Source organism: Eublepharis macularius, chromosome 6 (genome assembly GCF_028583425.1).
Source record: "Eublepharis macularius isolate TG4126 chromosome 6, MPM_Emac_v1.0, whole genome shotgun sequence".
Classification (NCBI taxonomy): domain Eukaryota; kingdom Metazoa; phylum Chordata; class Lepidosauria; order Squamata; family Eublepharidae; genus Eublepharis; species Eublepharis macularius.
The window spans coordinates 109,068,101-109,080,236 of record NC_072795.1 but is presented as its reverse complement, the minus strand read 5'-3'; the positions used below and the strand labels follow the sequence as shown (position 1 = coordinate 109,080,236).

Genomic DNA, 12,136 nt, shown 5'->3' with positions numbered 1-12,136 from the left:
CCTTACATTGGAGTATTGGCTGTTCAAAAGGAATGATAATTTATCTCCCCAGTGCTTTAATGATTATGTAAGCCTAGGTAAGAAGGCCTTTCTACATTATCAGCTATAGTACTAAATGTCTGCTGCTTAAAGCCACGGGGCTTGTAATTCAGTATCTGAAATTAAAGTTCTGCCTTGAAGATTCTGAGAATAGCAGCCCACTCTTCCACATCACTTTTGATGTTTTCCACTCTCGACAAGAGCTTTCGCCTTTTAAAATACCTCCAAAAAGTCAAATGCAAAAGAACCTTCTAATTCTCAAAGTCAGCCGGGGGGAGGGGCAGGGGTGGGGGAACAGAGCTCCGAATACTTCTCTTACCATGTTGTAATTCTGTCCTCATTTTTTCTAGTTCCACTCGCTGTATTCTACACAATGTCTATCACTGTCTTAATGTTGTAGATTGTCTCTGATTTTAACCAAGCCTGAGGAAACAGCATCCTTTTCTACCTTCAAATGAGTGGCTGGGTCGATGACTTGGGACAGAAGAAAATATTTTTCAGAGACATGAAGGAGATATTGATGCCAACGCATGCAGACATTCTTTGTTCTCCCCATCCCACCCCCCACCTCTTCTGTTCCACTATGGTCAAACAGGAAATTCTACAAAACCTGTTTGACTACCGACCACCGAAGGGGAAAAAATGAACAACTGTATATGTAGAAAATGATAGCTCTATCATCTTACATTCAGGCCTCCGATGACTTTCAAGAGCAGAAGGTGATTGTTGTTCTGTACCCGTTCAATTTCATACCTTCATAAAAGTGTTATACTAAATACAGAGCGGGACACCAGGACCCCAAACACGTCAGTCCCCAGTGGCCCGTTGCATTATTCCGTAACAGGTAAATAGAGTGGCAGGTGAATATATTTCTATGCATTCCTCTGCTCAAAATATGTGTTCCTTTTCCTAATTGGAAAGACTGGTGATAATGTCAATGTGCTTGATCTAAATGATATTTATCACATGATAGAGCAGGGTCACAGGCAAACATGCTGTCTTACTGTTCCACCACATAGTTCACACACATTTCAGTAACATTTGAATACACCAACGAATATACATCATGTGAAGAAAAAGACTTTTTAACATTGTCCATGAACCACTTTTATCCCTAGCACCCACCTTGATTTCTGGGATCTATATAGCCAAACGTGTAGACAGATTGCATCTTGAATCAAACAAAGTAACCATGATAGGAATGAAAGAGTAATAAAATGCCATCTCATACTCAGGGGCCAGCGCAAGGGTTTGCGGTGCTCGCGGTTGGCTGGCCGGCCGCATCCCCGCATGCGCGCAAGCGTGCGCACACCGGCCTGTGTGATGATGTCACGCATGACGTCATCACGGGAGTGCATGCGCCGCCGCTGGCCCGATCGCTGCGGTGGGCAGCCTCCGAGCTCTCCCGCTCAGTTGCCTGCACCACTGCAGATGCCTGCCTGCGGCGGCTGCGCCCAACCGGGGGCTTGTGCTGGTGGCAGCATGGGGCAGGAAGGATAGGAGGTTGCTGCTTTGTGGCGCGCGCTCCCACCCCGTGCCTCCTTCGGCACTCCCTTCGGCACCCCACGCCTGAGGCCACCGCCTACCTGGCCTCAATGGGCGCGCCGGCCCTGCTCATACTGAGACAGCCGGGCTCTAGAGAAAAACTGTTACACTCCTAAGTCAAGGGCTGGTCTTGTGATTCCATGAGATCTTCCCACACCCGAGACAAACTGAATGACCAGTGCTTTGGGACAAATGTCCCAAATAATACAGCCCTGCTTAATAAACTAATCAAGTCCTCACTCAGCACAATAACTTCATTTCCTGCCCCATTAGCATCCTGCCTGGAGTAACTCAAGTAACAAGAAAACCTTCTTCATACCACTGGCAAAAAGAATGCGGCCATCCACGGCAGCCACGTGTGGCTTTGGCCGTGGGGCCGAACTTTGCCTCCTCGGATGGAGGAGGAGCCAGGTTTCCTGGCCATCCGGGTTCCTTTAGGGGGTGGGGCGGAGATAGAGCTGTTTGGCGTCTCCGCCCTCCCTCTACGCAGTTGCTCCGAGCGATCGGTCGGAGCAGGACGTGCGGCTAGTGCCTGCTCTGCCGTCGCTCGGAGGACGCGTCTCAGCCGGCTCAGCTTTCTGTGCCAGCTCTCAGCTGTGCCTTGCAGCTCAGCCGCGGCGGCTCCGATTCGGAGCGAGCGTTCCCGGCTCTCCTCAGCTTTTCCTGTGGCCTCGGAGTGGTTTGGGCGCTTTGCGCCGCTTGTTTTGCGCGGGGCTTACGGGTTGGTGGGAGGGAAGGTTTGGAGCGAGCGTTCCCGGCTCCCCCGCAGCTTTTCCTGCGGCCTCGGAGCCGTTTGGGCGCTTGGCGCCGTTTACTTTGGAAGGGCTCCCTTCCTTGCGAGTTTCTCCCGCGGCGGCCTGCGGTGGGGGGGTGGGGGTTTGCCAGCCTCACTGGCCTGATAGCTATCCCCCCCCTTACGTATCTTTGTGGCCTCCATTGTAGGCTGCTCCAGGAGCAGTTTGGGTATTGTTACCCTCCCCCCCACTCCTTTTTTGCCAGTTTGGGGGAAGCTCGTACGTGCATCCAGTGGGCAGGGGTAGGACCTATTGGGTGTAAGAAGTTTGGTGCTTCACTTTTCACGGGGGCTTGCTGGTTGTCCTGCAAGCAGGTATTAATCTCAGGCTTGGTTTGCTTTGCCACCTTATATTTGGGAACAGGATGGCTTCCAGAAAGGGGAAGGGGCCAGCTAAAGGCAAGCAGCCTGCTAAGAAACAGCCTGCTAAACGCCCTCCCCCTGCAGTGTCATCATCAGATGATGAAGACGATGTTAGTTTTCATGCCGCAATTTTGAAGCGCCTGGAAGCTCTGGAAAGGGGCAAGGGGGCGCCTGTCACGGCTGGTTCCTCCACTGAGCGCAGTAGACCAGTTAGAGCTGCTTCTAAAGCTGCGTTTAGGAGGGAAATTTTGACTCGTTTGTCTGCTCTTGAGTCCAAGGCAGGTTCGGCGGAAGCTGGGCCAGCAACTGCAAGGGAACTCCCTGCGGAGGAGGACGTCGTAGCTTGTGATCCTGAACCTGAAGGACAGGTGGATGCCGGTCAAGTGGCAGTGGCAGTGGAGCCTAGTGGTCCTGATGGTAAGTCCACCTTGCCGCAACAGGCATACACTTGGCCATGGGGACCCTGGGGTCAGGCCGCTGCCTCCGGGTCCTCTGGCCCCACTACTCCATCCTCCACACTGAACACAGCTTGGCACTTTCCGGGGCTCGTGGGTACAGCCAATATGCCCCCAGGAACACCTAGTGCTCCATCGGCTATGGGGCCTGCTACAGGCCCTTTGCCGAGTTCTGATAGCCTGGTTCAAGGGGTTTCCCCCTTAGGTTGGCAGTACAGTGGTTGCCCGCCGTGGGGATTTACCCCCTATGGTGTGTATGGTCAAGTCCCTTATAGGGCACTGCCATTTGGGGATACAGCTCTTCCCCTTGGCGATCATCTTACCCAGGCTACAAGGGATAAGATAGTGAGGGGGGAGTACGTGGATGTTTTCACCCTTCTTTTCCGTGAACTGGAAAAGAAGGACAAGGAGGACTTGGACGACCGCGACAAGGAAAAGATCAAGCGTCGCAAGGTTGACCGCACGTGGCATAATTGGCTCCCAGGGTTCTTGATATACGCTGGGGTCCTGGCGAGGGCGCAGCCTGTACGGGCCGTGTCTCTTTTTCAGTACCTCGACATAATTTATAGGGGGTATACTGACTTCGTTGGTGCTGCATGGTTGCAGTACGACGAAGAGTTTAGAATGAGGGCAGCTTTGAACCCTCAGATCCCCTGGGATCAGATTTACCTTCAGCTGTGGCTGCATGTTATGTCTCCTTCGAAACCCAATTCTGGTGACAGGGCAGATAGTGGCCACTTGATCCACCGCCCACAGGCAGCAGGCTCCACCCGCTCCCAGGCGGGGCAGCAGGTTCAACCCCGGCTGCTCTGTTGGGACTTTACCTCAAAGGGCTTTTGCAACAGGAGGGCCTGCAAATATAAACACGAATGCCCGGCTTGTTCTGGACAGCATGCTTATTCCTCCTGCCCCAGGGCCAAATCTGGTGGGGGTAGCAGGCGCTCAGGTGGGGGCGGGGGTCAACAGTCAGCTGGAAAAGGGACCCAGCCCGGTAAATCTGAAAGCGCTTGAGCGTTTACTACCTTACTATCCTAAGCGTAGTGATGCGTTGTTCTTGTTGAACGGTTTTAAGTACGGTTTTAGGATACCATTTCAGGGCCCGCGGGTTCCTTTCATGTCTAAAAATTTACGTTCAGTTTCGGGCATGGAAGCTGTTGTGCGGGAAAAAATTTCAAAGGAGTGTGCAGAAGGCAGGGTATTGGGTCCGTTTTCTACGCCTCCTGTCCCATGCCTGCGTGTTTCTCCGTTGGGGGTAGTCCCTAAGAAGGCCCCTGGTGAATTTCGTTTGATTCACCACCTTTCTTTTCCAAAGGGGGCATCGGTTAACGATGCCATCCCGGAGGAGCTTTGTTCTGTGTGCTATACTTCCTTTGACCAGGCGGTCAAGGTAGTGCGCAGATGCGGGGTTGGAGTATTGATGGCTAAGTGTGACATAAAGTCAGCCTTTCGCCTGCTCCCAGTTCACCCTGATGATGTTGATCTACTGGGCTTCTCTTTTGAGGGTCAGTATTACGTAGACAGGGCCCTTCCCATGGGGTGTTCAATTTCATGCGCTGCCTTCGAGCGATTTAGCTCCTTTTTAGAGGGGGAGCTGCGGAGAAGGTTTAAATGCCGGGATACCTGTCATTACCTCGATGACTTTATGTTCGTTGGGCCCGCTGGCACGGCACAATGTGCCAGCCTGCTGGCGGGCTTTGTATCCCTGGCTGGAGAACTGGGGGTACCCCTGGCACAGGAAAAGACGGAGGGTCCCTCTCAAGTTATGACATTTTTGGGCATCGAGCTCGATACGGTTCACCAGTCTTTGCGTCTCCCGACTGACAAGGTACGTAAGCTCAGGGAGATATTGTCTGCGTTCAAGGGTAAGCGGAAGGCATCTCTCCTTGACCTGCAGCAGTTAGTCGGCTCTCTGAATTTTGCTTGCAAGGCGGTCGCACCTGGCAGGCCGTTCTTACGCCGGTTGTGCGATGCTATGGCCGCTCTTCGTGCCCCTCACCATAAAGTTCGCATTGACGTGGGTATGCGTGCAGACATTGAGGTGTGGGAGGAATTTTTGAGTTCCTTCAATGGGATTACCTTCTGGCGTGAGGAATTGCTAGTGGGTGCCCAGTTACAAGTAGCTTCAGACGCTTCTGGGTCCACGGGCTTTGGGGTGTTCTTCCGTGGGCACTGGTGTGCGGAACAGTGGCCTAGGGAATGGGCTGAGAGTGAGGTGGTTAGGGATTTGACCTTCTTGGAGTTTTTTCCCATTCTGGTGGCGGTTTTTCTTTGGGGTCATGAGCTTGCCAACCACGTTGTGCACTTTTGGTGCGACAACATGGCCGTGGTGCAGGTAGTTAATTCCCTCACATCTAAGTCAGTCAGGGTTATGTCGTTGGTTCGGGTGTTCACATTGAAGTGCCTGCAGCTTAATATACTGTTTAGGGCCAGACACGTGCTGGGTGTCGACAATGGGGTGGCGGACGCTTTGTCTCACCAACAGATGGATCGCTTCAGGCATCTTGCTCCGGGGGCCGACAGCTTTCCCTCCAGAATGCCAATGGGACTGTGGCGCCTTGGCAAGTGGAAGTGAACAGAGCTATTCAGATGGCTATTGCTCCCAGCACTCGTCGAGCGTATGAACGAGCGGTAGGAATGTTCCAGGAATTTAGGGAGGGGGTTGGGCTGAAGCAGGTGTGGCCCATCCCTGCTGTGCACCTCCTGCAGTTTTGTGTAGCTCAGAGGGCTCGTGGTTTGGCGGTGAAGACTATTAGGGGCCAATTGGCTGCGCTGGCATTCGCCAGCAAAGCGCGTGGCTTGCCCGACTCCACGGGCGATTTTCGAATCCGAAAGATGCTTGAGGGTTGGTCTAGAGAGTCAGGGGTTGTTAGAGATTTGAGACAGCCTATTTCCCCAGCTATTTTGAGAGGCCTTGGGTCACGGTGGGGGGAGATATGTAGTTCCGGTTATGAGTGCCAGCTCTTTCATGCCACCTCCCTTACGGCATTCTTTGGTGCCCTGAGGGTGAGTGAACTGGTGGTTCAGTCACAGCGGGATTCTTCAGGGCAGGCTTTATCGGCTTGTGATATTCAGTTCGTGGGCAGTAAAGTCCTGATTAGGATTAGGAAATCTAAGACGGATCAGAAGCAAGCTGGTTCCGTGTTGACTTTGGGTCCTTGTGAGGATAAGGCGTTATGCCCTGTCCGGGCACTTCGTTCCTATGTTAAGGTTAGAGGCGAGGATGAAGGAGTGTTGTTTCGGCACGATGATCGCTCTCCATTAACTCGCTACCAATTTTGGGCAGTGACGGATAGAGCGTTGCGCCAGCTGGGGTTGGTGGGTGTCAAATTCGGCACTCATTCATTCCGAATAGGGGCTGCATCTACTGCAGCGGCCATGGGGTATGCTGACAGGACCATTCAGAAGGTGGGCAGATGGAAGTCATCTGCTTATCGGTCTTATATTCGTCCTTTACCATTGCTCTAGTTCATGCAGTTTGATTTTTTCCAGGTGCAGCGAGCAACCGTGAGAGGAAGCGGATTCTTATAGCTGGCCACAGTATGGTGTTCTGGGCTGCAGTGCAAGCCAGACGGACCCCGATTGGAGCTCAGCTCGGGTTGAGCGAAGATGCCTCCATTGAATGGTTGGGTCGGCGTGGCCTTCGGTGGTCGGGGTTGCTGCATCTTTTGTTTGGAGGAAGGACGGGTCCTCCCCCCCATATCTTGGTCTTGCACGTGGGTGGCAATGACCTGGGTTTACTGAAAGGGAGAGCCCTGTCACTACAAGTGATTGCTGATCTGCGAGTGATCAAGAGCCATTGGCCTGATGTCTACATATTTTGGTCTGAGATGCTCCCCCGTCGTAAATGGAGGGAGTATCTTGACCCTAGGGGTATGGCTCGGGCTAGGCGCAGGGCTAATAGGGCCATTCAAAAGGCTTTGGTTACAGGGCTAGGCATTTATCTTCCTCACCCTCGCATTAAGGCCGCGAATGCCGCCCTTTACAGGGCTGATGGGGTTCATTTGTCCCCGTCTGGCAATGACATCTTCTTAGACGACCTGCGGCTCGGGCTCAGGTTGGCACTAGGCCACCTGTGGGGTGCGAGGGCCTAAGCTGAGGCTTGGCCTTTCGCGTTGGCAGGAGAAGTTGGGAAATAGGGAGCGGGCTGGTGAGCACCCCTTTGGCAATTCCCCATCGGTGGGGAAAGGGGTCTCTCAGGAGGGATGGTATGCTTCATGGCTACCACCACCTGTGCAGACTGCCTCCAGGGAACCCCAGGTGCAAGTCCTTGTTGGAGGGTGTGTATTCAGCATGACTGCACCAGCTTAAGGAGGATCCACAAAGAGTCCACACCTTGTTAGTTTAGCAAAGGTGTATAATACAATTTATTTATAGGTGGATAAAGAGCAATATATACAAGTTTACAGTCCAGAGAGACAAAGTGCTTCGCCTACACCTGGACTAGCAAGAAGCCCCAACCATACTGTACATGGTAGCTATATATACATGTAGACACCCAATCAGATACATGCATGAGTTTAGCTGAGTCATTCACTTCATGGTCTCCTGACCCTTATGTTAACCATCTGACTCTATGTCACCTGATGTGTCTACCTGTCATACTGATCGTTCTGATCTAAAGCCTCTGCACACTGGCTTTTGACACTTAGATATCAACACTCCTCCAAGCCAGTATGAGAGCAGTTTAAGGCATCACGTAATCGTTCAAATGGTACAGCATACAAACTTTTAGTAAACATGTCTGCAATATTGTCACCAGATGTACATCTAAACAATCTTATGAATCCTTGCTCTACAGCACATCTTACGTTCAAATACCTGATTAAGATGTGTTTACTGCGTGTTTTGGTTCCACCATCTTGGGCTAACTGTTGTGCTGCTGTATTATCTCCATAAACAGCAATAGGTACTGCACAATGCATTTTCATGTCAGACATGAGCTGTTGTATTACTTCCAGCTCTAAGATACCTTGACTCAAGGCAGCAAACTCGGCCTCACACGATGAATGTGCTAACAAAGACTGTTTTAATGTCTTATGTGCAATGAGAGCACCTCCTACAAATATGGCTAGTCCTGTAGTGGATTTACCGTCAGGGCGATCTGCCCAACTAGCATCACAAAACATAGTGATCTGCATAGGTTCAGTGGCTTTTAGAACCAAAGAGAAATTGAGAGTAGCCTTAAGATATTTCAAGACGCGTTTTGCTGCTATCCAATCCCTATGGAAAGGCTTAGCACACCTTTGGCATAGCATGTTTACTGCTTGTGTTATATCTGGACGGCCCCAACATGAGAGATACAAAAGACTGCCCACCAATGACTGATATCTTTGTACATCTTCCCAGGGAAAATCATCTGGCTCCCTGATATACCCTGTAATCATAGGAGTGGACACACCATGTGCTTCAGTTAATCCATACTCTGAGAGCAACTTTGTAATTTTATCTCTCTGATTCAGTTGGAAAAATCCATCCTCAGTTTTGGACACTTGCACTCCCAAATAATTGGAGATAGGACCCAAATGTTTCACTTTGCAAATATCCTTAGCTATTTGTTTAAACCAACATAATTGTTCTTCTGTTTCATATGTACACAATATGTCATCTACAAAAATAAGGAGTTGGACTTCTGAACCTCCTACCATTTTTGTAAAAATGCAGGCATCACCTTTGCCCTGCTCAAAGCCTGCTGCTTTTAGTGATTGTGACAGGTATTGAAACCAAGCTCGTGCTGATTGACGCAACCCATACAAGGCTCGGTTTAGTTTGAGCACCATATGTTTATTTGACACCTCATACCCTGGTATCTGCTCCATGTATAAACATTCCTGTATAGGAGCATGGAGATAGGCTGTACAGACATCAAAATGATCTATGTTTTTTTGTGTTGAGCCCCTGCCTTACATAAGGCTAATTTTACTGTTTCAGGCCTAACAGTAGGAGAAAATACCTGGTCATAGTCTTGGAATTGTACCTGAGAGAAACCACGGGCTACCAAGCGAGCTTTCCTCTGCACATTACCAGAGGGAAGTCGTTTCACCTTATACAGCCACCTACAACCAATAATATTTGTGTCTTTTGGCTTAGGTACAACTGTAAACACTTCATGATCAGTTAGAGACTGATATTCGGCCTTCATGGCCTCGAGCCAAGCCTTTTTCTCTTCCCCCTCATAAGTGAGAAGCTCAGAATAATTAGCTGGCTCTTTAGCCAGCACACAGTTTGCTGCAGCTTCAAAACCATACCTTTGAGGTGGGACACCTTTATTAGGACGACTGGACACAAGTATGGGAGGACTAGACCTCTGTGCGTCCTGTGTTACCTGCCTGGCTGGAGAACTAATCTCCTCTTTCACACTCACGTCCCCCTCTGAACTTGTTTCAGGCATTTCATCGGTAACTGGCAACACAATCTGGCTTTCACTCTCATACCCGTGAAGCCTTTTCCAACTTCCATGCTCACATACACTGGCGGACCTGCTGTATGATACCTTTTTGTTTTCATTTGTAAACCTGTAGGCCTTCATGCCACTCTGGTATCCAATGAATATCATCTTAGAGGCTTTTGGGCCCCCTTTTCTCTGCTGTTTTAAAGGGATATGCACCCAAGAAGTCATGCCAAACACCCTTAGTAACTTTAGATTAGGGTCCCTGTTGAAAAGTAACCTAAAAGGTATTTCATTCACAGCACAGGACCACAGACGATTTACCACATAACAGGCACAGATAATTGCCTCAGCCCAGTAAGTTTTTGGCAAACCAGCATCAGCTAACATAGCAGCCATTTTTTCTTGTATAATGGCACCATGCCTTTCTGCCAGACCATTTTCTTGTGGCACACTTGTATTTGCTACCCTGTGCAAAACACCATATTTATCACACCAGTGAGAGAATTGTGCAGACATGAATTCCCCCCCTTGGTCAGACTGGATGGCCTTTATGTCCAGCCCCAACTGTTTTTGTACCCTTTTTGCCCAAACCTTAAACAAATCAAACGTTTGAGACTTGTGTTTCATAACATACAGCCATGAGTACCGGCTAAAATCATCCGTTAGGACCAGGGCATAACAATTTTGAGAATGGCTTTTGGGGAATGGACCAATCAGATCCATGTGAATTAATTCAAGTGGCTTTGTAGACACCCGGCCACTTTTCTTAGCTACAGGGAATGCCTTTGTTTTGACTGCTTTGCAAACAGTGCAGTCTAGGAACTCTGAGCAGCTTGACACCTTTTCTCCCTTCAGGAGTGTTAGAGTTTTGTTTATAACCCCAAAGCTAGCGTGCCCTAAACGCCTGTGCAATAAATGCACACAATTGTCATGGCTACACGTGTTTGTAACTGTGGGCGCGCCAGAGAATGCACGGCCGCCTTTCTTCGGGTCAACTGTTTGCCTATTTGTATTATGAAAATGTACCTCTGATGTGATGTGTAAGTATAATAGGGGAATTTTGTACAGCTAAGGGATTAATGATTATGGAACCGGGGAGTTGATGTACCTCTATCCTTATTAGGAAACACGCTCCTGATGAAGTGGGCACGAAATCTGATGTTTGTAGCCGGCCCCAGATTGAGCGTGAGGAAGGGCTTGTTCCTTACCTGCACATCTATTTTCATCTGAAGGAAGAGGATGATACACTGAAGATATGCTATCTGAGAAATTGGAGAAATATACTTTCTGAGAAATTGGAGAAATATATTTAAAAGAACTGTCGTGTCTTCATGATTTTCGGTTGTACCTGGCATAGTCTGTCATTGCAGTACCTATTGTGATTGTAGAGTTTAATGTATTGTATTGTATTGGATGAGAATGCATTGTAAAGTATTTATTGAATGGTTATAGTAGCACTTGCACTTTAAAGAATTTCTCACTTGATTTAATAATTGGTGTGAACCGTAAGTTTTGTTAGTTACCCGTGGGGTTTTCCCTCCCAGTGCATTTTGCATAGTGATTACGGGTACAGCCATTACTGCCAGCAGCTTTGCTTATTTGGCATTTGTCCCCCACAAACCGGACCTCAAACCCCTTTTGGGTCAACCTACTTACTGATAATAAATTATGGTCCAAAGAGGGAACACAATATACAGGCGCAAAGTCCTCCTCCAGAGCTGTAAACCGTACAGCTCCCATGGCACTGACTGGAGATTCTCTCCCATCTGCCAACAACACGGACTGCAGGTTGCTTCTTTGTAAATCATACAGCACCTCCTCAGATCGGGAGAAGGAATCGGTAGCGCCACTGTCAACTGTCCACTGGGAATGCGTATTTACAGTAGATGCAGTGACCAGCCTCGCATGTTGATCTGGAAACCGAGGCTCCTGTACACGTCCTTGCTTCTGCTTCTGTTGTTTTCTTCTCCTGTCCGGGCAAAAGCGACGAAGGTGAGAAGTGGAGCCACAGCTGTAACATTTTCTCACGGCTGCTGCTGACAGCTGGGTGACCTCCCGCTGCTTGTTAGCAACTCCTCCGCCGTCAGTAGCTGAAACCCCTCGATGGGCCCCTCCGTCTGCTCGTTGCTCCGTCCTTGAATGCCAGCCTCCGTATGTTGAAACACGAGCCTCTTCCTCAAGAAGACGAGACGTAACATAGGAATAAGTGAGTTTATCTGGCTCCAGGCTCTCAAGGCTTGCAATAAGAGGAAAATATACATCAGGCACACTTGATAATAGAATGTATGCCTTGTCAGAGTCCTCCGTGGGCTTTCCACGAGCAGCCAGTTGCTGGAAACATTCCGTCAAACTGTTTATATGCTTCTGCATGCTCTCCCCCGGCTTGAGAGCAAGTCTGTAGAGGCGACGTGTCAGCATAATTAATGACCCTGCAGACGTTCTTGCATGGATCAGCTTCAAATCTTGCCAGGCCTTTGAACTAGTAGCCGAGTCCCTGATGTGAAGCAATTGGTCATCTCCCACAGCCAGCACGATATGAGCTAAAGCACGCTC

At 49.6% G+C, this 12,136-nt stretch overlaps 1 protein-coding gene across 2 annotated transcripts; it reads left to right on the top strand.

Moving 5' to 3' along the window:
• Positions 1 to 2,140: 2,140 nt before the first annotated feature.
• On the top strand, positions 2,141 to 7,446 carry LOC129332380 (uncharacterized). 2 transcript variants are annotated; one of them, XM_054983463.1, is made up of 2 exons: positions 2,141 to 3,157; positions 6,685 to 7,446. In XM_054983463.1, exons 1-2 carry the CDS (start codon positions 2,743 to 2,745, stop codon positions 7,284 to 7,286), a joined length of 1,017 nt encoding a protein of 338 aa, XP_054839438.1. In that variant the 5' UTR covers positions 2,141 to 2,742; the 3' UTR covers positions 7,287 to 7,446. The 2 variants fall into 2 exon arrangements, with proteins under 2 accessions (XP_054839438.1, XP_054839437.1); XM_054983462.1 differs by having other exon boundaries at positions 5,678 to 7,446.
• The last annotated feature ends 4,690 nt before the right edge of the window (positions 7,447 to 12,136 follow it).